Genomic DNA, 25,065 nt, shown 5'->3' on the forward strand with positions numbered 1-25,065 from the left:
CCCCTGGGCTCAGGTAATCCTCTTGCCTCTGCCTCCCAAAGTGCTGAGATTACAAGTGTGAGCCACTGCACAAGCCTGGTTAAATCTTATTACAGCTTATTAGATGGACTATTCAAGCACTGGATTGTTCTCTAATCTTTGTTTATGGCTTATGAACTAGATACCAATAATTTGTGTTTTTCTAGCTTTTGGAGAGATGTAATTTAATCTCTGTCGATATGCTGTTTTTGATAGTTGGCTATAAATATTCTTTGTGATTTAGTGAGTGAGACTCTTTTCAGTATCTCAGTCATTTAGGGAATGGTTCATAAATCCCTATTAGGCCTCAGTGAATGTATACATCTTGAGGAATAATTCCCAGTGCTTTTAGGAATATTGTAGATTGCTGATTTATTAAAAGTATAACTGGCCATAGGCTTATTCTTCTCTATGTGTATTTATAGGCACTTGTTCAGCAAGTCCCTAAAGAATTTGCTGAACTCACTTGTCTGAATCAGTGGTGTAATGAACAAGAACAAGATGTCAAATGTAATCTCCATTAATAATAAAAGATCATACAAGCTGAATACCATTTTGATAGTGGTGGCATAAGAATGTTTTTAAAATTCTAGATAGTGTAGTGTTTGTATGAGAGAGAAAAATTCTTGCTATATTCCCATTTTGTGTAATGCTATCTGATATAGAGTAGATGTTCTGTAAATACTTATTGATCAAATGAATGAGTTATGGATTGGGGTCCAATCACGGCCTCTCCATTTCTATTGTATATTACATTGAACCTGACCTAACTTTTATGATAGTGACTCTATCCTTCACATTTCTAGCTATATCTTTTTTGTACTCCAGCCTTACTTCTACTTAATGAGGGGCCCAGGAGGAGATTGTGGGACAGTGCATATTATATAAAGTTGTAACATATTCTTTGTGCATGGCTGTTGATTGAAATATTTCAATTGTGTAATAGTTTTTTTCTGATTCTAAAAATTATACATACTTGTAGAAAAGTTGTTCAGTTTAGAAAATAACTCAAAATAAAAATCACATGTGATTCAGAGGTAATTGGTTAATATTTTGTATGTTTTTAAAAATAAAAATTTTAATGACTATTTGCATCAGGGTTCAGTCAAGAAAGAAACCACTAAAAGGATTTTAGCAGGGAGGGATTTAATACAGGGAATTGGAGCTTGTGAAACCACTAGAAGATTTGGGGGCAGACAGATGAAAGAAAACTGTTGTTGGCTTTCAGAACAGCAGCACATGCAAGAATCACAGAAAGGAGCCATTGATAATCTCCCTAAGTGATTTGCAGGAATGTGCCTGGAAGTTGCTGTAAACCTTCCATCTACAGTTTGCCCCTGTGTCTGCCCACCACTGACAGTGGAGAATAAGAACTTCTTCTTCTCACCTTCCAGGTCTTGCATAAGTGCCTCTCACTGGCAGAATCTAACGCAGAACACTTCTGACAAGGGAGTCTGGGAACTATAGTTTTGGGGCCTCAGTCCTTATGACACAATGACCATTCACAAGGAGGATAAAGATCCATTTATATAGCCTCTTTTCCTTATACCAATCCTCCAACATTTTCCACGATGTCTCTCACCACTAGCCACTTCCTTTGAATATCTGACCATCTCTTATTCCAGGCACAAGTCCCCCAATATTTTGTTTGAAATTCTGCCAAGCTTTTCCTTCCTTAATACTCTTTAGGGCTATTCCTGAGTGAACTATTAGCATCAGCAATCTTGTTCCAGAAGGTGTCAGCATATTGGTGTGATCATCTGTAAGCCAGGCCTGGCTTTTTCTCCCTTAGCCCATCTAGTTATTAAGAACTCTCTTAGCCAGGTGTAGTAGTGCATGCCTGTAGTTCCAAGTCCTTGGAAGGCTGAGGTGGAAGGATCTTCTGAGCCCAGCAGGTTGAGGCTGTGGTGGCTGTGAGGATGCCACTGCCCTCCAGCCTGAGTGACAGAGTGAGACTCCAACTCAAAAAACAAAACAAAACAAAAAAACACAAGATCTCTCCAAGAGGCCATAGAGTTTTTTTTAAAAAAATTATTATTATTTTTCTAGAACCAGGGTCTCACTATATTGCCCAGCTTGGCTTTGAACTCCTGGACTCAAGCAATCCTCTCACTTCGGCCTCCCAAGTAGATGGAACTACAGGTACACCAATGTGCCCAGTAAAGAAGCCATTGTAACTTTTTTGTGCCTTTAGAACCTATTCAAGCCTGGTATCTATAATCCCCTTCCTCTCGAAGTTGCATTGCTGCTCTTGTGCCCACCTTTCTGGCATGGTGCTCATGACAGGGTGCTCAGATTGCAGGGTCACTTAATGTCCCAAACCTAGGCATTATGTTTCTATTAGAACTCAGTAGCAAGGCATCATCTTCTACTCAAAGGAGGAATGATGGTCTCAGAACCGGGCATTACTTAGCTCTAAATCCCTAGGTGTCCATTCTGTGACTCTCCTACTGGGGTTTGACAGAGGCTTCATACAGCTCTTCTGCCACAGATACTTTGAGCACCATTGGATCTGCTAAGCTGCAAGTCTCCCAGGGCAGAACAGTTTTACTACAGATTGGACCAACTGCAGAACCTTCCCTGGCTCTGCACTGCACTCAGAGAATATACCCTTACCTATGATTTGGTAGAAATTTAGAAGTAATTTTCAGATGTGGTAGGAGTTGCCTCCCAAATTCAAGGAGGTCTGAATTTTAAGGGACAGGGGTGGCACTGAAGACAGATAGATCATATCCAGCACCCTAGCTCTGCTCTTTGTATTGGGCTGTCACTGCATATATCGTGTTGTACTCAAGAGCATTGTAGAGACTTTACTTCTTAGGTGGTTACATCTCTAGCCTTATTAAGCCACATCCCTGTGGTTTAGCCTAAAAACCATAATGAGGGAGCTCTACGAATCATTTGAACCTCTGTTCAAAAGAATGATAGTGCAGTTTCTTTGAGGGGGTTTTGCATTTTATAGCATGTAAGGAAGCTTTTGCACGTGTTTTTAAGCTTTAATAAGACCTAGCTTTCTTCTTTGCCTGGATAGATGTGATGCCAGCATAGCCAGACTCTCCGCAGAGCACAAAACGACCTATGAGGGGCTCCAGCACTTGAACAAAGAGCAGCAAGCTGCCAAACTTATCCTGGAAACCAAAATCAAAGACGCAGAGGGACAGGTATGATCTGTTTCTGGTAGCTTTTAAAAGTGGGTAATTTGTTCTTAGCTAAGAATAACGTGGTGCTGATTATGTCCTACAGGAGAAACCAGCTGGGCACTCAGCTTGGGTTTATGCAAATCATAAGTATCTAATTTCTTTACTCCTTCCTTCCCTGTTTTACTGGAGTGGCCCTTCAGGAGTCTGGCAACCAGACCACCAAAATGTTTCAGAACAGTCCTGATTGTAAAGATTATCCCTCCCCCATTCCTAAACAATGCTCATATTTCAGAAATTCTAAGTTACAACTCCTATGCAAGACTATCTCTTGCATAGGCAAGTGATCAAGCATTCCTTTACATGCCATGTATCCCAATTTGGGGCTCAGAAAATAGTTACTGTGTTTACTGGGACTCATCACATATACTAACTTCACCAAACAGTCTGTATGTGGGACAAAATTAGGACAAAGTTAGAGAGTGGACTGGCTAATTAATTTGAAGGTATTTGACCTTGAAATTCACAGATTAATTTCACAAAGCCAAACTCTTGGCATTTCACAGTTTGTTTTGAGGCCACTTACAAGTTTCCCTTTGTAAGTGGCCTCAAAACAAACTGTCTTCTAGCACTTCTAGTACCTGCCTCATTTGCTATTCTTCATTTAAAGAGAGATTATTCCAGTAAGATAGGGGGCTTCTGGTCAACTTAATTGGATTAAAAATATTTATACTCTACCTCCAATAAGGATCTAAAGCTACTCATGAATCTTTAAGTAAGGAACATAGAATGCCATAATTTTTGCAGAAAGTGCAGACATTTGACATGTAACAAGTTTTATTTTAAATCCTTGTAAAAAGGACAAGAGATATGCATCAGTAATGGGAGAGAGGAGCAGGATGGATGTAATCTGAAAATTCCATTTACTGGTGACCTGGCTTGGTATGTCAGGGTCTGAATAACTCTCAGCTCCTCCCCTTGATACCAGTAAGTCAAAGGGGCAGGGAATTGGTAGAAAGTTTATTTCTGAGTTTGAGTTCAGGGAGCACAGCCAGATTCGAGGTCTTTCTAAAATGGTTCTGCTCACCCTCCAGGCTTTTAGAGTTCACTTTTATAAGTTCAGAGTTGTACCTACATGTTAGCCAGGTGACCAGCAGAGCTTTGCATAGAACTTGAGTTTCAACCACATTTATCAATAGTGACATTTTTGAGTCCAGACTTCCTGGTGCCAGGTATCAGAAGGATCTGATAGTTTGTATCAGTAGGGCCTGGCAGAAGTGGTAAGTTGTTGGGAACCGGCCACGGAGGCCCACTGAGCGTTAGGGATCAGGAAGGGCCGTTGACCCTGAGACCACTAGGATGCGTTCGGGAGCTATTGACCCCATTTCCTCTCCCTTTCTACTCAGCACTAACCAGATTAAGCTCCTGTGAGCTCAAAACATGGAAACTCTGAGATCAGGATGAACACAAGCTAACTTTAGTAGCTCATTGCTCCCATTCTTCCACAAACTGCAGTTTTGGCTTTCACACAACTTATAATTCAAACTCGTGTCACATTGAAGAGCCTTAGTATTGGTCACAGGCTTCTGGGTCATGATCTTAGGATTTATTGAAGGTGTAAATTGTAGAATACAGCTTTAGAAGACAGCCATTTTGTTGAAAGAATGCGGTTGGGTTACTTGCAGGTAGCCCACTGTGAACTTTAGACTGGGCCACATTCCAAACATTCTGGGATGGGCCACTTTCGTTTGTAAAGTAAATACTTAAGCTTCTATAGAATTATTTAACTTGGCATAAATCAGTCAGCTTAGTATGAAAAAGGTTTATAGAATATGTCAGTCACAGATTAGGTTATCCTTTGTTGTGGGATTTTAAGATTATCATATGAAAAGGGTTTAAAGGCAATCATTGATTAAGTTTTCATGGATTAAGGTTTCTGGTGGGTGGGGGACGCCCCTCCCACATCTTACTTTGTGTATAAAAGACCTGTTGTAATTCCCAATAACACACACACATCACTTCTGCACTAGACTGGAGTCCAGTCTCTTTCTTTCTCTCTCTCTCTCTCTCTCTCTCTTTCTTCTTCCCCTAATCGCCGACACCGTCTCCACCTTTGGGGTACCCTGAACCTGGCTGAAGCTGGTCTCCGGCAGTAAGCAAGCTTACTATGGAGTAAAGGGAATTTACAAGGTCTAAGACATCATGTATTACGAAAAAGTTATACAAATCACAAGATGTATGGTTACATTGATACAAAAGTTATACAAATCACAGGACTTACGATTACATTGTTACTATATTATTCAAACTTGTAGCCACTCAGAAAAAGGGAGTAAATGGAGATTTGCATCTTTCAATTGATTGGGCATAGACTACAGGGAAGTCAAATATCCCCTGAAGCTATTTACTGGGAGTGCATAGGAGATAAGGGCAACTTTATTAACTCTTAGGAATATTGTTCAAGAATGTACAGGAGCGCTTGCGCCCTTACCATGCCCTTCTCTAGGGGCTGTGACAAAATGGACAGATATTAGTGGGTCTCTGTATCAGATATGGAGGTAAATCTGGGACCTTGATGGACTTTGTAAATATTCAAAGTTCCATTTTCTGTAACAAGCAGCCATATTGATGGTAGAAATTCCAAGGTAAAGTTGACTGTATTTCATGCCAGTTGGTGGAAGCAGTGGTCCTAGATGGGAATTGGGCTTGCTCATCAGAGCACTATAAAGTAAAGTGCTTCATGCATGATGGATATTTTGGCAGTGCTCTGGTCTTGATTTTTGGTGGGTGTGTAAGAAAGAAAATGGAGGTGGAAAGATGAGGTGAACTTCTAAATGAACTTCTTAAATTAGATCGAATCTTAATGCCATTGACTAGAATATAGCTTATTAAATGTTCTCTGAAATTGTATCTGAAGAGGTTAGATGTGATATTTATAGCAAGCTTTCTTTTCCAGATTTCTCAGCTTTTGAACAGAGTGGACTTGTCAATATCAGAGCAGAGCACCAAACTGAAGATGTCCCACAGAGATAGTAACCACCAGCTTCAGCTTTTGGACACTAAGTAAGTCATCAATTTAGAAAAAAAAAATTTTTGTTGAAGTTTTTTGGGGTTTTTTTTGAGTGAGACTCTCACATTGTCACCCAGGCTGGAGTGCAGTATCACGCTCATGGCCACCACAACCTAGGCCTGCTGGGCTCAGGTGATCCTTCCACCTTAGCCTTCCAGGTAGCTGGAACTACAGATATGCACCACCACACCTGGCTAATTTTTTTTTTTGTAGAGATAAGATGTCACCACGTTACCCAGGCTGGTCTCAAACCCGTGGGCTCAGGCAATCCTCTTGCCTCTCCTTCCAAAGTGCTGGGATTACAGGTGTGAGCTGCCACTCCCAGCTTGGTTGAAGTTCTTTGTGAGTTTGTGCAATACTATAATTCTTTTCTCTTGGTTTTTATTTATTGCACAAAGTGAAAACAATAATGGAAGCTAAAAGGAAACGTTTCCATGAAGTATGTTATCACTGTTTATCCATAATTATTGTTTTGTGGTTAGATAATACTCCATTTATTCATTTAGCAAGTATTTATTGATTACTTGCCTAGGGACTGAGGATCTAGCAATGACAAAAACCAGACTCTGTTTTTTTTGTTTGTATGTTTGTTCATTTTTTAAAAATCCTTGTGGAGATTATGGTCTAGTGACTTCAATAAGCATTTGCTTCAATAATGACTTCAATAAGCATTTGCTATGTTATTACTAATGGTGACACGTGCTTTGAAGGAAAGGTACATGGTTGTGGTAAGCCGAATAATGGTTCCCCAAATATCCCCTTGTCCTAATGTCTGGAACTTGTGAATGCGTTACCTCATATGGCAAAAGGGGACTCTGCAGATGTGATTAAGTTACAAATTTTAAAATGGGTAGGTTATCCTGGGTGATCCAAGTGAGCCTGATGTAATCACTAGAGTCCTTATAAGAGGGAGCGGGGGAGGTTAGCGCAAAGAGAGGCCATGTGAGAACGGAAGTGAGATTGGAGTGATACTCTGAAGATGGAGGAAGGGGTTAAAGCCAAGGAATACAAGTGGCAAGGAAATGATTTTCTCCTCCGAGCCTCCAGAAGGAACCAGAAGGTTTTTATTTATTACACAATATTGCAGACTTTGACTTTACTCCAGTGAAACCTATTTTAGGCTTGTCATTTTCAGAACTGGAGGAGAATAAATTTGTGCTGTTTCATGCTACCAAGTTTGTGGTAATTTGTTAGAGCACTCATAGGAAATGAATACAGCGGCACTATGATTCTGAGTACCAGAGTCCCAGTTGTGGGGCGTTTCTAAGGAAGGAATGTTTGAGGTGAGAGCTGACGAATGAATGGGCTTTACTACATAAAGAGGAGGAGGAGAATATTCACAGTTGAATAGCTTGTCGTGGGAGGAATGTGGTATGCAAGAAACTGGAAGGTGACAAGGGTGGTTGGAATGGAGAGTGATGGTAACTTAATGGGATGGTAGGATGTGAGGCTGGAGCGGAGGTGGACTGGCTTGCAGGGGTAAATTTTTATGACAGCAATAGAAAACAAATAGGACAGAGTGGTCCTCATCAGAATTCTATGAGAGACAATAGATCTCAACTAGGATCTGAAAGCAATATCTAAAGAAATAATGGCAAATAATTATTCAGAATTGGTGAAAGAGAAATCTCAAATTTAGAAAGCCAAATATATTCCAGTAGAATAAGCTAAAAAAAAAAAAAAAAGTCTAGACACATTAGAGTAAAACTGCAGAACGCCAAACATAGAAAGAAGATCTTAAAACAGAGAGAACTCAAATCAATACTGATTTCTCAGCCATATTAACAGGGTCTGGAAGCAGGTGGGCCAATACTTACAAATGCTGAGAGGGAACAGGTGTCAACCCAATGGCAAAATAAAGATCCTTCAGACAAATAAGAACTCAAAGTTTACTAATAAACCTTAACAAAGGGAATTTTAAAAAGATAGCCTTTAGGAAAAAGAAAAAACATACAAAAGGAAGGTCTGAAATTTTAATATAACAAGAAGGGGTGAGCAAAGAATTTGATAAACATTGGACAAATCTAAACAAGCAATAATATTAAAGTCTAAACAAAACACTCTACAACCAAAATATTGGTCAATAACAACATGCAGGAGGAAGCTTTCTGAAATTAAAATCTTCTAGGGGGGTTTTCAGGATCAAATTATAGCTATTGAATAATTTTAGACTTTGATAAATGTGTATATTAAAATTTCTACTCTAAAAGAATAAAATTAAAGTGTATAATTTTCAAATGTTAGAAAAAAAATCCAAAGGACAAAAATTCACATCAGATATGCAGAAGTGTTGACAACGATGGGCAGAATAGGACCTCTTTGTACCATTAAGTAAAGTCAGAAATAAGGTAAAGTTGGACATGTTCAGACCCCAGTGAAACTCTTGCATATGTGAACCATAAGTTATGTGTCAGTATTTTAATAACAGCATTATCTTTAATAGTAAAGATGGATAAAAACAAATGTCCATCAATAGAAGAATGGATAAGCAGTGGTACATTCATAAAATGGAATATTACTCAACAATAAAAATGAATTGGCTACAGCTATGTACATCAGCATGGATACATCTCACAGACATAATGTTGAGTGAAAAAAGTAGTTGTAGAAAACTACTGTACTGTGTTCTATGCACTGTATTATTGCTCAGTTTATGTAAAAATTTAAAATACATAATACTGAAAAATCTGCCACTTTGGGATCCAAACTAATAGAATAAAATGATAAAGAACAGTAAATTCCAGTTATGGGTTACTTCTTCGGTTGTGGGGTGGTGGGGAGTACACTCCAGGTATCTAAGAACCCCGCAGTGTTGTATGTCTTTTTTTTGAGTTGGAGTCTCATGGGACTGCCCAAGCTGGAGTGCAATGGCACACTCACGGCTACTGCAGCCTCGACCTGCTGGGCCCAGGCAATCCTTCCACCTCAGTCTTCCAAGGAGCTGGAACTACAGGCATGTGCCACCATGACCAGCTAATGTTTTGATTTATTGTAGAGATGAGGTCTTGCCCAGTTTCCCAGGCTGGTCTCGAACCCATGGGCTCAGGCAATCCTCTCACCTCGGCCTCCCAAAGTGCTGGGATTATAGGCATGAGCCACTGTGCCCAGCCCATGTTGTATGTCTTAACCTGGCTGAGGGGTACACAGTGGTTTAGTGAGGCTGCAGCCTAGCTTCAGCCCTGTGGCTATCCCGTAACAGTGTAGGGATCAGCAGTCCAGAGGAGGCAGGACAGCACTCACAACTCAGGGTGGTTTCTCCGCTTTCCCAGCCAGCTGGAGAGGGACAGAATCCAGGGCAGAAGCTTTGTTTTTCAAGTGCTAAGGAAGGTGTGCTTAGCTCATCCACATGTCACATAGCTACACATTGCACCAAGGGATGCTGGGAAATGTGGTCTCTAGCTAGGCAGCTGTGTACACAGTTGATGTTTGAGGCCTTTTTTTTTTTTTTAGTTGGAGTCTCACTCTTTTGGCCAGACTGGAGTGCAGTGGCACACTCAAGGCCACCGCAGCCTCGGCCTGCTGTGCTTAGGCGGTCCTTCTGACTCAGCCTTCTGAGTAGCTGGAACCACAGACATGTGCTCCCATGCCCAGATTATTGTTATTATTATTCTGGTTTATTGTAGAGACGAGGTCTCACCAAGTTGCCCAGGCTGGTCTTGGGCCTCTGGGCTCAGGCAATCCTCTCGCCTGGGTCTCCCAAAGTGCTGGGATTACAGGCTGAGGCACTGCACCCGGCCAAGGCCTTTTAATATGGAAGAGGCAAACAGATATTGCAGGACAATTCATGGCTCTACTCCAGTGGGTCTTCCTGCTATTCTTATTTAAGTTGCATATCTATATCACATAAAATCTTCTGTACTCTTATCACATATAATAAAAATTACAAAGAAGTAATTAAGGGGAGGGAGCATGTGTGGATGGTTATTATAAGGAATTTGGAAAGGAAAGGGGACCCAGAGGAGTGGAAGTTTGGGAGGGTTTTTTTTTTTCTTCCGGTTTTTCTTTTGATTTAAATGAGGAAATATCCATGTGGGGCAAGAGCAATCTGGGGGAGCATTAGAGAGATAGCGAGCCATGTTCTAGTCCTGGGAGATAAAAGGGGCAACAAGGAAGAGCACGGGGAAGGCAAGAGTCTGGAGAGGAGAGGAGAGGAGATGGGAGACACTGTGTCCTCTGAGCCAGGAGCACTGTGGACCCTTGGAACTGCAAAAGTTAGCACCTGAGGCAGCTCTGTGTCATTGTGTGTCACTTTAGTGCCTGTGTTACCAACTCCTTATGGGTAGGAAGCATTCCCAGGTGCTTTTTGGTTGAATCCTCTCTCCTTTCCTCTCCTGACTTAGTGCCAAGTGGAATTCTAAGAGGTAAAGCACATTCTCTACCAATAACTTGGAGGGAAAAAAAAGCATGTAATTCTGATTCAGTTGAGTTTAATGCTGGTTTAATTACCAGAAATCAATATTTGGAGGTTGAGGTTGTTTGATATCCTTTAAAAAATGTTTAAATTGACCTTGCTAATTTACCTTTTTTTTAAAATTTAGATTTAAAGGTACAGTTGAGGAACTCAGTAACCAGATTTTATCTGCACGGAGTTGGTTGCAACAGGAACAAGAACGGATAGAAAAAGAGCTTTTAGAGAAGATTGATCAGCTTTCCTTGGTTGTTAAGGAAAACAGTGTAGGTATTGATGCTTATTAATAACCTAACAAATTTATTCAGTGAAGGCCTATAATGTGTGAATAACACCAAGTAATCGATTGCTTATTTAGCACTACCTAAAACTGTTCAGTTGTTTCTTGCCTTCAAGTCCATTTCCATTGTTCATGTCGATTCTTTGTATTCTTCATAAGGAAAAGGAGCACTTTGATTAGGTTTGGTTAGCAAAAGCTAAGTAGAAAATTTCACTTCTTTCATTTAAGGTAAATTTAAGTCAAGACCTTAATGATCCAAATTGTCCATCTGCATTTCTAAATAAAACAAAGTTGTCAACTTCATCCTGGTTTGTTTTGATTTCATAATCTTGTGGTTTTTTTGTTTGTTTTAGTATTGAGTAGATTTCTCCCTCCAGACCCCTCCATTATACTGTAGGTGCACCAAGAGGTACCACAGTGCAACATGCAAATAGAATCCTTTTTCTTTTCCGTCTTCCTTCTCCTTTTACCCTGGTCTCTCACAGACTTAAGATTTGCAGAACTGTTGGAAACCATATCAAGAAAACCTTGTATATGTAGTATTCAGAATCAGTAGTCTCTCAGACCAGTACTTGGCAAGAACATTTTTGTGGGTTTTGACTATTTAGCGTGACCATTTATTTCCCTTTCCCTTCTCATTCCTTGCATTGCTTCCTCTTGTTGAACTTTATGATTGAACACAAGTGCCTGGTGCAGTTTGCATCTCTGACCATGCTCTCTCCAGATGCAGAGCTGCTGAACTGCAGACTCCACATGAAGCACCATCAAGAGAACTTTGTCAAGCCGTAGCCCACTTGCAGCTTAGTGTTTGTAGTCCTGGCCAACAAAGCTCCATTGCAGACACAGATTCCCATAAAAACCAACTATAGTGGAAAGGAAACAAACGATTTAAAAAATATTTTAATATTTCGAATATTGCCATTAGTATTTTCCATATTTTCATCAGATCTACTGGTTGACTTACTTAGATTCATACTAATATATTTGTAGTAATAATTTTGAGTCTTTGGATCACTGTTTATTTTTACATGCAGATTGGTTTTATAACTAATAGTAAACATCTTGATGATGATGGCTTTAATAAAATAAAAGCTTATTTCTATTTCACATAAAAGAAGTCTGGGTATAGGCACTGTAGGACTGAGGCGATGGCTTGTCAGTCCTCAATGACCCAGGATTCTTCTCGTTTAGCTTTTTGCCAGTCCTGGAGAGTGATCCTCATAATCCAAGGTGGCTGCTAGGGCTCCAGCCATTGTGTCTGAGTTTCAGGAACAAAAGGAAGAAGAAAGGAGCAAAGATGTATGTCAGCTGTCTTTTAACTTTTCCTGGAAGCTGCCACATACACTTATACTTACATTTCATTGGCTAGAACTTAATCACACAGCCACACCAAACTCAGGAGACAGTGGAAAATATAGTCTTTATTCTGGATGACCTGGTACCCAGATGAAAATCAGGGGTCTGTTAAGGAGGAGGAGAATGGATATTGGGGTGGGCTACAAGAAGCCATGGAGTTTTGTTCCCTGCAGATTATTGTTAAATGAGGTGATAGCTGATGTGAATGCCCTGTAGCCTTTAATGCCCTGTAGAGTTTCTTTTTGGAGTAATCACGTGCAGTTCTTATTGTGGATCTCAGGGAGTCACCGAAAGAGATATGGAAAAGAAGCTCAGCCAGATGTCAGCCAGACTTGACAAAATAGAAGAGGGCCAAAGGAAGACTTTCGATGGGCAAAGAACAAGACAAGAAGAGGAGAAACTGCATGGGCGAATCACCAAGCTGGAGTTACAGATGAACCAGAACATGAAGGAAATGAAAGCAGAAGTTAATGCTGGTAGGCTAAATCCAAAACAGCTCACATGGTTTATTTTCTATCTGATCTAAAAGCTTATTAAGGCCAGGCATGGTGACTCATGACTGGAACACCAGCACTTTGGGAGACTGGGGCAGGAGGATCACTTGAGCCCAGGAGTTCAAGACCAACCTGGGCAACATAGCGAGACCCTGTCTCTACAAAATATACAAACGTTATCTGGATATGGTGGTGCACACCGATAGTTACAGCTACTTGGGAGGCTGAGGTTGCAGGATCTCTTGAACCTGGGAGTTATAGGCTGCAATGAGCTATGGTTATGCCACTGCACTCCAGCCAGGATGATAGAGCAAGACTGTCTCTAAATAAATAAATACAATTTATGAATTGGAGAACCTGTAAAGATAAAAATGAATTTTCTTTCTTAGTCTTTTGAAATATTAGAATATGGTATTTGAGGCTGGGCATAGTGACTCTTGCCTGTGATCCCAGCACTTTGGAAGGCTGAGGCAGGAGGATTCTTGAGCCCAGGAGTTTGAAACCAGCCTAGGCAACATAGCGAGACCTCATCTCTACCAAAAAAAAAATTAGCCAGACATAGTGGCACGCAGCTGCAGGCCCAGCTACTCAGGAGGCTGAAGTGGAAGGATTGCTTAGCCCAGGAGGTCGAAGCTGTGCCATGATCGTGCCACTGCACTCCAGCCTGGGTGACAGAGTGAGACCCCAACTCAAAAAAAAAAAGATATTTGTGTATTTCATCTATGTTTAATTTTGTATAATTTCCTTAATGAAATTATTGTCATCTAGCATATCATCGAGGTTGTTAATACCTCCTTATTATTAGGTTGTACCTAATAAGAAAAGCATGTGAGCATTTTAAAAATTAAATCTATTTTTTATTATGAAGGTAATACTTTTTTTATTTTTTTTTTGAGTTGGAGTCTCACTCTGTCGCCCAGACTGTTGCCTCAACCTGCTGGGCTCCGGCGATCCTTCCGCCTCAGCCTTCCAAGTAGTTGGAACTACAGGCGTGTGCTATCATGCCTGGCTAATTTTTGATTTATTGTAGAGATGAAGTCTCACCAAGTTGCCCAGGTGGGTCTCAAACCTGCCGGCTCAGGCAATCCACTCACCTCAGCCTCCCAAAGGCGCGGGATTACAGGCTGAGTCACCGAGCCTGGCTAACACATTTCTTAATGGAAAATTATAAGCACAAAATATTTAAAAAATACTCAAAACTTCTCTTATCAAGAGGTCATTTTTATGTATGTCTTCCTGTACATGTAGGATATTTATGTGTTATTTCAAGTAAAAGTTTATACCATACATGCTGATTTGTAATCTGCTGCTTTATTTGGTAATATGATGTATCTTTTCATGTCAGTAAGAACACTATTTTCTCTTTTAAGAACATTATTTTTAATGAATAATTTTATACTTTTTTTTTTTTGAGTTGAAGTCTCTCTCTGTCGTCCAGTCTGGAATGCCGTGGTACGCTCATGGTCACCCCAGTGTTGATCCCCTGGGCTCCGGCGATCCTTCCACCTCAGACAATTTTATACTTTTTTCATGAAGAAATTTCTAAATTTACTAATGAATATAAGACTTAAAAAACCAATAGAAATGCAGAATAATATAAAATCCTTTTTGGTAGGGGATTTTTCCTTTTTTTTTAGTTTTTTATTTTGGAATAATTTCAACTTTGGGGAAGCCATAATAGTCCACAAATTCTATTTATCCCAGATTCACTAATTGTTAGTGTTTTGGAAATATGCTTCATACCTGTATGTATGAATATAATTTTTTTCTCAATTATTTAGAAATTGCAGAAGTCATGATGTCTTTTTACCCCTTTATTATTTCAGTGTATATACCCTGAGAACAAGGCCATTCCCTTATAAATAACTCTAGTAAAATGTAAGATTAATGAAATTAAAAAAAAAAAATTCAATTTTCAACCTATGCCATTGTTTCATATATAGCAGACCTTCTCCAGTCCAGGTTTTTTTCCAATCACATTTTTAAAAATTTAAACAATTTTTAATATGTATATTTAAGGTGTACAACAAGATGTATGAATATACGTATGCATAGTGAAATGGTTACTATATTCCAGCAAATTAATATACCCATCATCTCAGTTATCCTTTTGGGTGTGTGTATGTGTGTGTGTGTGTGTGTGTGTGTGTGTGTGTGTGTGTGTGTGTGTAAAGGGCACCCAAAATCCACTCTTTTAGCAAAAGTCCTAAATACAATACTCATGCAATATTATTGACTCTAGTCCCCATTCAATATCTAGACTTGTTCATTCTACATATCTGCAATTTATGTCCTTAGATCTGTAGCTCCCCATTTTCTCCTTTTCCCCCACCCCTGGTAACACCATTTTATTCTCTTTGTGTATTTGACTTTCTTTTCTCTCTCTTTTTTTTTTTGTTTCCACATATGAGATCATGCGGTGGTTTTCTTTCTTTGGCTTATTTCACTTAGCATAAATCCTCCAGGTTCATCCATATTGTGACAAATGACAAGACAGCTTTCTTTTATAAGGTGAATAGTATTCATTGTATATCTATGAGGGGGGATAACAAAACGATCCAGAATTTATTTATAAAAAATCATGTATTTATTTTTACATGTTTAGACTTCAGGCACCTTCAAAGTACTCTCTGTTTGATGCATACACCTATTGAGATGCTTTTTCCCTGCTCAGAACAGTTTTTGAACTTGTCAGTTTTGATGCTTCTAGTGTTTTGATGCTGTTTTTTGTTTCACCTCTTCCACATGGGCAAAACGTTTCCCTTTGAGGACCTTCTTCACCCAGGGTCACAAAAATAAGTCGCTCTGGTCAAGAATAAGTGAATAGGGAGTGTGGCGCATGGGGGTCATGCTATTTTTGATAAAAAACTGCTGAACACTCAGTGTGGTGTGGGCAGATTGTTTGTGTAAATCACCCATCACGAAATGGGCAAATACTTGAAAGAATCTCCAAAAAATTTCCACTGAAGCCAAATGCAGCCTCTCATGACAACACGCTAGCTAATACACTGATGCTGATGGGTTCCCAGAACACTTACCTAGTGGGGGGGAAGCCTGTACTACAAGGGGCCTGCCCCCAAATAGTAATTCTGTCTTTTTTTTGTTTTCCCCTCATATATCACAGTTTCTTTATCCACTTATCTCTTGATGGATTCTTCTGTTGTTTCCATATGTTGGCTATTGTAAATAATGCTGCAGTGAACATGGGAATACAGATAGCTTTATGAGGTAGTAATTTAATTTCCTTTGGGTATATATCCAGTAATAGGATTTCTAGGTCATATGGTAGCTCTATTTTTAATTTCAGTAGGAACCCCCATACTGTTTTCCACAATGGCTGCACCATTCTAAATTCCTACCAACAGTGTACTCCAAGGGTTCCTTTTTTTCCCCACACCCTCACAACACTTGCTAGCTTTTGTCTGTCTCTCTCTCTGTCTCTTTTTTTTTGGAGTTGGAATCTCACTTCATCGCCCAGAAGGCAGTGTAGTGGCACGCTTCTGGCCACTGCAGCCTCGACCTGCTGGCCTCTGGCGATGGTTCCACCTCATCCTTCCAAGTAACCGGAACCACAGGTGCGCTACCACACCCGGCTAGTGTCTCTCTCTCTTTCTTTTTTAAAAATGATAATAGCCATCCTAACAGGTGTGAGGTGATATCTCATTGTGGATTTTGGTTTTGATTTGCATTTTCCTTGTGATTAGATATGTGGAGCACCTTTTCATATACCTGTTGACCAATAGGGTTCAGAATTCATTATATTTACTTGTCATGTTTCTTAATTTATTTTATTTTATTTTTTGAGTCAGGGTTTCACTCTGTTGCCCAGGCCGTAGTGCAGTGGCCACAATAATTATGGCTCATGGCAGCCTCGACCTCCTGGGCTTAGGTGATCTCTCCACTTCAGCATCCCGAGTAGCTGGGACTATAGGTGCACACCACCATGCCAAGCTAATTTTTTCATTTTTTGGAGAGACGAGGTCTCACTATGTTACCCAGACTGCTCTTGAACTTCTAGGCTCAAGCAATCTGCCTGCCTCGGTCTCCTGAAGTGCTGGGATTATAAGCGTGAGCCAAAATACCTCGGCCTAGTTGTCATGTTTCTTTCTTTAGTCTCTTTTAATCTTGATCCGTTCCTCAGTGACCTTGACATTTTTAAAGAATACAGGCCAGTTTTTCTAAAACATCTCTTAGTTTAGGTTTGTTTGCTTCCTCTTGATGTGATTCAGGTTGTGCATTTTGGACAGAAAAACCACAGAAGTGATGCTGTGTCCTGTCCAGGGCCTCTTATCTGGAGGCACATGACAATTTCTCCCAGTGTTGGTAATGTTAGCTTTGATCACTTGGGTTTTTTTTGAGTTGGAGTCTCACTCTGTCGCCCAGACTGGAGTGCAGTGGCCACTCCTGGCCAGCGCAGCCTCGACCTGCTGGGCTCTGGTGATCCTTCTGCCTCAGCCTTCCAAGTAGCTGGAACTACAGGCGCACACTACCACGCCCGGCTAATTTTTTGATTTATTGTAGAGATGAGGTCTCACCAAGTTGCCCAGGTGGGTCTCGAACCCACAGGCTCAGTCAGTTCACTCACCTCGGCCTCCCAAAATGCGGGATTACAGGCTGAGTCACTGAGCCCGGCTTGATCACTTGGTTAAAGTGGTATATGGCAGATGTGTCCATTGTACTCATTTCAGGAGTTCCTTGTGCCCTTTTGCCATTAAAAAGTAATCTTTAGAAAGAGACTATGAAACTCACCTGTTCCCCCTCAAACTTTTACCCCAGGCATCTATTAATAACTTTTGCCAGAATCAGTTATTACTTTTTGCTAAGATATGGATACAGCATTGTTTTAAAAATATTAACTGCTGTGAAATTTGCCTCTCCTTAAAGGGTTTACAGCTATCTATGAAAGCATAGGATCCCTCAGGCAAGTTCTCGAGGCCAAGATGAAGTTGGACAAGGACCAGCTCCAGAAGCAAATCCAACAGATGCAGAAGCCAGAAACTCCCATGTGAAGGGAATTGGGACAAGGACCTAAAAGAAAGTTTTGCCCGTGGGTCTAGAAGCTAGATACCTCTGTAGCCAGGTCGTCGCTGCATTCAGGATGGTTCCATCCATGGCGTGCATGTGCCAAGAATTGTGTTTTCATGAGTCTAAATGTTTACCTTGAGTCTTGGAAACACTACTCCTTTAAAAGTATGGAATACACATTTTACCATTTTATTTCTCTTCTCTAAATTCAATGGAATTCTGCCCCTGCCCTGGATTTCGAAAGGCTTTTATCTTCTTCATGTTATGAATGGAAAGACAACAATTTTTCTTCAATGCTTGATGCTGTACCCAAGACTGTTTACTATCTTGAGAAATGTCATGGTGATTTTTTAAAATTAAGAAACCAATGAATTGTCACAGGAATGTGTTGCTCCTCACCCCAAATTAAGAGACTGTCCCAGTAGATTAGAATTCAACCTTTGAGTCCATACTTGGATTTTATTATTGTTGTCTATGCATTTCTTATATTGGTTATCTCCCTGTAAATCTTTTGTCTTTTGTAAGGTGAAAGGATTTGATACTTGGAAGAAACCCCACCAATTATGTAATGAAAATAGTTTAGCAATTCATAACTGCCATATAGATTGCAAATTAAATGGAAACTTACTTAGATGATGTAAGGCAAAATATCTTTATCGACCACCTAGATATATTAGGTTTTAATACTTAAAATATTTTTGGATTATCCACAGCCTGTGTAGTAATAGCCATATATTTAACAACAGAATGGTGGTTAATAGTCTATTCACTATTCGTAACAGAATGTTATAATTTTTCTGACTTTATGATCTCACTAAATGTTTCCAAGATTGGCAAAAATGCTAAGGTTTAAATATACTTGTTGTAACTGTATTCTTGTGCCTTGGTTTTATCATGTCAATGCACTGTACCCTATAAAAATTTTGCAGGCAAAATAGCAGGCATGATATGGGATCCTCTGTATTTTTTAAATGTTCTAAAAATTTTATCACTGTTGAGACATTAATTGTTCAGTATTATTAATGGAATAGAAATTCACACTTTTGTATGGACAAATAATCAAATTGATATTGCATTTATAACACTGTCAAGAAACTTTCCTCTTGAGCAACTTTGTAGATGATGGTTGTTTTATTTTCAATCGCCATATTTGACTAGTCAGTGAAAATTGACTCCAGTGCCGTCTGTTCACCTCTGTATGTAAAAACTGATAGTGAAACACACCGTTTTAAACTGTGAGGGTGCCCCAGGAAGAAGAAAAACAGAAACATTTAGAAAATTTAAAATAATTTTTTTTCCGCCAAGGACTCAGGAAAAAAAGCACATTTTCTATTTTTAGGATAAAGCAGAAATGAAATTTCTAACTGGCTTTTACTGTTTACCCACATAAAGTACGCTGCTAAAGTATGTAATATTTTCCTCTCAATGGCTTGACAAATTTTTAAAAATTTGGATATGAGAGGTTATAAAGGAATATGTCATTCAACACATATTTTCTTATTTTGTCACAAATTTCCATTTAACAAAGAAAAAAGAGGTTAATGCTCTTTTGCAATCAGAAAGTGAATTTCCTTTTTTTTTTCTTTTCTGTTTTTGAGACAGGTTCTCACTCTGTCACCCAGGCTGGAGTGCAGTGGTGCCATCATAGCTCACTGCAGCCTCAGCCTCCTGGGCTCAAGTGATCCTCCTGCCTCGGTCTCCCAAAGTGCTGAGATTACAAGCGCACCCAGCCAGAAAGTGAATTTCTTTTTGTTACAGAGTAACCGTTTCGTGTGGTTCTCCACATTTAAGCACAAGCCACAGCACAGAAAGCCACACCCCTTTCAGCATCTCGCTCCTCTGGAGTCTCTGAGAAAGAAGAATGAGCACATCTGACACCTGAAAAGAGGGAGGCAGGCAGGGGACACCAGCTGGACTCTGGCTGAGGGGTGATATAAGCCGGTGACACTCGGTTGTCAGCTGAACTTCTCAGGTGCTTCTGATGTTGCCAGCCCCATGTGATAAACTACCACACGGGTTCTCCACCTTGGCTACATGTTGGAATCAGAGGAATGTGAGAAGCTGTTGATGCCCATCTGACCCCCCAGACCAATTAAGTCAGAACTCTGGGAGGTAGAAGCGCAGGCATCAGTGTGTATAAAAGGCCCCCGGGTGTTTCCATGTGCAGCGGAGGCGGTGATGAGCTACAGCGCAGTACTCTTCTCACCAAAGTTTCCATGAGATTCAGCTTCCGTGTTCTTTCCTCTACCAGAAATTTGCAATAAAAAAACCAAAATTTTCAAATACATGTGGTGTATGATTCTTAAATGTAAAAATCTTTTAGCTTTGAGGTGAAAACTTAATTAAGCAAAATGCCATAGGAAATATTTCTTTGTGTTCCCTGGAAACCCTTTGATGGTTGAAATAAAGTGCAGAAGTCCTGGCAGGCCCTCTGGGAGTTGGAGTGTCATCAGATCTGCTCTGTCTGTTTTTCTGGGGCCATGGGGTCTTTGCCGCTGCCTTCTTGCCACTGGAATAACACCAAATGTCAGTCCCTGCATGTGTGCTGTGTGCCTGTGCTGTGACCCCTGTGTCTGTTAACTCATTTCATCTTAGCAACTGGTTGTGTTAAATACTGTTTCCCCATTTTATAGATGAGAAAACTGAGTCACTTAAAGGTCAAGCCACTTGCCCAAATCCTACAGCTGATACGTGGGAGTCATTAAAACCAGGCAGCCTGCTTCCACAGGCTGGGTATGTCATGTCACTGTTACACTGCACTACCTCTAAAGACACATGCTGACTTCCCACAAAATTCTGACTTGCTAGGCTATTGACTCCAGCCCCGCCTCTGTATGAGCTTAATGTTCTGTCTTCTGATTACCCTTGCTTTTTAGTGCCCAATTCCAGATACTTAAAGAGGCAATCTTATTAGCTTTGCTTGGATCAGATGTCATCCTCTGGTTGTATCACTGGAACCATGGGAGGTGGCGTCAATTGGTGCCACAGGACTGTAGGATCACAGGCGTTTCATTCCCTGTGCTTGGGCCATCCTAGTTAGTGGCTTGTGGCTCTATATAAGAAGAGATGGATTGAGCTGGGGGAGTGTGGAGCAGAATAGAGAAGATGGCTCCCTCCAAATCTTGATTATCCCGCTAGGCTTTCCACCTGATATAAATAAATAAATAAGTCAGAAACCATTTGTGACATCCTGGAAACTCAACAGTAACTAGATGGAGTTTTTTCTGTCACCATCTTCATCTAGTTGTGTGACCTTGGGTTGTCTCTGAGTCTTAGTTGTCTTATCTGCAAAATGGAAATTATAATAAATTAAAAGAGGATGCATATTTATAATCTTCAAAATACCTAGGTAGTTCATACATTATTAGGCATCAAATAGTGGAAACTGGAGTAAGGCAAAGGAGATATTGATAATGTGACATAGACAGCACACGGGCAGGTATTTCCTTTCAGTGTTCCATTATCTGCTGGGCCACATTTGAGAAGTAACTCTAATCTCCAAAGAAAATGATAACCCAGCCTGAGACACAGGAGGGCAGTGGAGCCTGGATGAAGAGAAACGTAGACAGGACCAGAAGGGAGACAGACCCTGAATGTGGGTGAGGGCTGGACAGAACCTCAGCTGGTCAGTCTTATAACTGGAGCAGGCAGGCCTTCCCCAGGCCTGGGCCTGGAGTCCAGCACTGAGAGGGTGGGGTCAGAACTGGAGTGAAGGTAAGCTCCACGTCAGCAGGAATGGAGGCTGAGGATGCAGAGGCCAGAGTTCAAGTTGGGAAATCACATGCAGGGTAGGAGATGCTGCAGTCTGAATGCCCAGCTGGCATTTGAAATGTACACTGAAGAGCTTGTGTGGGCCAGTCTGGTCTGACATGCAGTTGTGCCTTGCATGCCCATGGTTGTCGGCTCCATAGTCAGGAAATCCCAGTCGTTGAATGCAGAACCTCACGGAACAGCAATATCAGCTGTATAGAACAACACTGAGGAAAATGTACAGGAGATTATATTTCTCATTCATGGGTTTAGTTAATCTCCTATCATTCCTAGAAATTCAGAGTTAAAGGACCTTTCTAGCTATCCTTCCATATAATTACTGAGCTGCAGGCCCACCTGACTTCTAGAGTCAAGATTCTGACTGTAGTGGGCCAGTTGTAAAATGTCCTCCAGTGATCTCACCTCCTGGTGTTCCTCCCCTTGTGTGATTCCCCTACCCCTGAGTGCATGCTGGACTCACTTCTCATGAAGAGAATGGCCAGAGTGATGCCTTGTTGCTTCTGAAATTAAGTCACAAAGAGACTGTAGCTTCCTTCTTGCTTTCTCTCTTTCTTCTCAGTTACACTGGTGGATACAAGTTTCCAAGTTGTAAGTAACCAATTGAGAGGGTCATGAGGTATAACCAGGGACTGAGGCCCCCAGTGCAGTAGCCCAAAGTGAACTGACGTTTTCCAATAATCATGTGGGGCAGCTTAGAAGTAGATCCCCCTACCCAAAAGATGGAAAGGCAGGCACCCAAACAGATATGTACATCCATGTTCACAGCAGCATTACTTACAACAGCCAGAAGTCTATCAACAGATTAATGGATTAATCCATGAATGGATTAATGGATAAACAAAATGTGATTTATACGTACCATGGAATAGCATTTCACCTTAAGAAGGGATGAAATTCTGACACATGCTACAACATGGATGAACCTTGAAGATACTATGCTAAGCGAAATAAGCCAGTCACAAAAGTACAAATGTATAATTTCATTTATATGAGGTGCCTAGAGTAGTCCAATTTCTAGAGACAGAATAGCATGATGGTTTCTAGGGTTGGGGTGAGAGGAAAATGGGAGTTAGTGTTTAATGGGTAGAGTTTCAGTTAGGGAAGTTGAAAACATTCTGGAGGTGGATGTGGTAATGGTTGCACAACAGCATGGATATACTTAAAGACACATAACTGTATACTTAAAAGTGGTTAAGATGGTACATTTTTTGTATATCTTACCAAAATATATATTTTTAAAAGGAACAGAAAAAGAAGTGGATTTCTCCAAGCCCCAGTTGAGCCTTCTGGTGAGACTGCAGCCCTAGCAGTTTCACTACAACCTCACAAGAAATGCTGAGCCAGAGGCATCTGGCTAGGCCCTAAGCATACTGATCTATAGAAACTGTGAGATAATAAATATTTGTTGTTTTAAGTCACTCAAACTTGGGGTAATTTGTTATTCACAGCAATAGATGACAAACACTAGCACCAGGAATCCTGACAGATTTATGCTGTAAAAATGCTTATTTCTGGGTGTACTGCAAGTTACATGTCCATATATATCATCTCATTTAATGCACTTTGTGAGAAGGAAATTACCTTTACAAAACATACCAAATGACATATATATCTTGTCACATTGAATCTTTGTAATTACCCTACTTAGTATGTACTGTTGTTTCCATTTTGTGGATGGAACAGAGAAATTAAATATTCCAGGAGGAGAGATTTAAATCCTTATCTATGCCTCCAAAGCTCAGAATGCCAGTGACTGAAATGTAAAGTGTTTTGTCCAAGGTCCCACAGCTGTTTGGAATCAGAATACCGTCTAGCTCAGTGGTCCTCAAAGTGTCCACAGACCAGCAGCGTAAGCATTGCCTGGGAGCTTGGTAGAAGTCTAAATGCTCAGGTTCCACCCAGATCTACTGAATCAGAAGCTCTGAGGATGGGCTCAGCAATCCATTTTAATGAGTCCTGCAAATGACTCTAATGTAAGGCAGAATTTGAGAACTGCTGCATTAATAAGTTCATTGGTCTTTAAATTTTTTTTTTCTTTTTACAGTAGGAATGGCCTTTATTGGTTGCAGCGGGAAGTGGAAGAGAAGAAATGGCAGCTCCTGCTCCTGATACAGCATCTGCAGACTGGGTCGCTGTCCTCCCAGTCTCTAAATTTTTTTATACCTATTATGTCATGAATTCACAGGGAACAGGTTCCAGCCTCTCAGACTCCTTTCCATTGGTTCTCATAAAATATGGTTTTCTGGGTGGAGAATGTTGGCACGTAAGTTGAACCTGGGTACATTTCTCTTTGGCTTTCTTCTGTTTCTGGTCATTTTTCTTCATGCCTTCAGGGAAGCTATCTTGGCTGAGTGCCTCACAGTTTTCCATGGTAAAATTTGCAGGGCATTCTGTTTGAGCAGTACCCATTCCCTTAATGTCTGCAACATCACCTGGTAGATTCACATGCACGTGGCCACAGGAATGACTCTCTGTGACTAAAAGGCCTAGAGAACATAAAGCAGGTGATTCTCCTCTTTCCCTTTGTATTTGTTGTTTTGGCAAATTACTAGAAGATGACAGTTCCAGCCAAAAGAAAACATGTGACTATTTAAATTTAAATTAATCAGGATTAAACGTATTTTAGAATTCAGTTTCACAGTTGTACAAGCCACATTTCAAGTGTTCAATAGCCTTGTGTGGCTACAGTATTGTCCTGTGCAAATATGGAAGATTTGTTTTCTTTCCAAGTTGGCATTAAAACATTTTTAATTTAATTTAATTTTAATTTTTTGAAGGTGTTGTGTACAAATCAGGATTGGATACGTAAGTGCTCTAGATACAGGTAAAGTTTGGGCTATAATTACGGAAAGTTCCATTGGACAGTCCTCGTCTAGAGCAATAGTTTTTTCACCTTTTCAACTTACAAGCCTGTGTACAACTCTGTACCATCATCTGCCAGGATAAAAGAAACTTTGGAGCTGGAAATTTTCTCCAACAATGTTATGTCAGTTGGCCCCATTAGAGTTAATTTCTCAGGTTTTTATTTGTAAGATTTTTATCTCTAAGCAAGATGAATAAGCTCTAGTGATCTGCTATGCAACAGTACACCTATAATCAGCAATCATGTACTGTACACTTAAAACTTTGTTAAGGCCAGGCACAGTGGCTCATGCCTGTAATCCCAGCACTTTGGGAGGCCAGGGCGGGAGGATCACTTGGAGACCAGCCTGGACAACATAGAACGACCTTGTCCCTACAAAACATTTGTAAAAAATTAGCCAGGTGTGTTGACACACGCCTGTAGTCCAGCTGCTCTGGTGACTGACACAGGATGATCACCTGAGCCTATCAGTTAGAGGCTGTGGAGAGCTATGATCGTGCACTGCTCTGCATTCTAAACTGAGAAACAGAGTTAGGCCTTGATTCAAAAACAAACAAACTTTGTTAAGAGGGCTATGTTGATGATCCTTGTTAAGATGGCTAGGTCCAAGGCTCATGTTACATGTTCTTACCACAATAAGGAA

General features: G+C 40.4%; 1 protein-coding gene across 1 annotated transcript in view; it reads left to right on the forward strand.

The window, feature by feature from the left end:
- FAM81A (family with sequence similarity 81 member A) overlaps positions 1 to 19,343 on the forward strand; it is a 92,442-nt gene extending 73,099 nt beyond the window's left edge. Inside the window, exons 5-9 of the mRNA XM_008061478.2 lie at positions 3,050 to 3,179; positions 6,112 to 6,218; positions 10,764 to 10,899; positions 12,550 to 12,745; positions 17,648 to 19,343. Of these exons, the coding sequence (XP_008059669.1) occupies positions 3,050 to 3,179; positions 6,112 to 6,218; positions 10,764 to 10,899; positions 12,550 to 12,745; positions 17,648 to 17,772 (694 nt within the window). The 3' untranslated portion in view covers positions 17,773 to 19,343. The remainder of the gene's footprint in view (positions 1 to 3,049; positions 3,180 to 6,111; positions 6,219 to 10,763; positions 10,900 to 12,549; positions 12,746 to 17,647) is intronic.
- The last annotated feature ends 5,722 nt before the right edge of the window (positions 19,344 to 25,065 follow it).

The sequence above is a fragment of the Carlito syrichta genome, unplaced genomic scaffold (genome assembly GCF_000164805.1).
Source record: "Carlito syrichta isolate Samal-C Ts95f unplaced genomic scaffold, Tarsius_syrichta-2.0.1 Scaffold305279, whole genome shotgun sequence".
Taxonomy (NCBI): domain Eukaryota; kingdom Metazoa; phylum Chordata; class Mammalia; order Primates; family Tarsiidae; genus Carlito; species Carlito syrichta.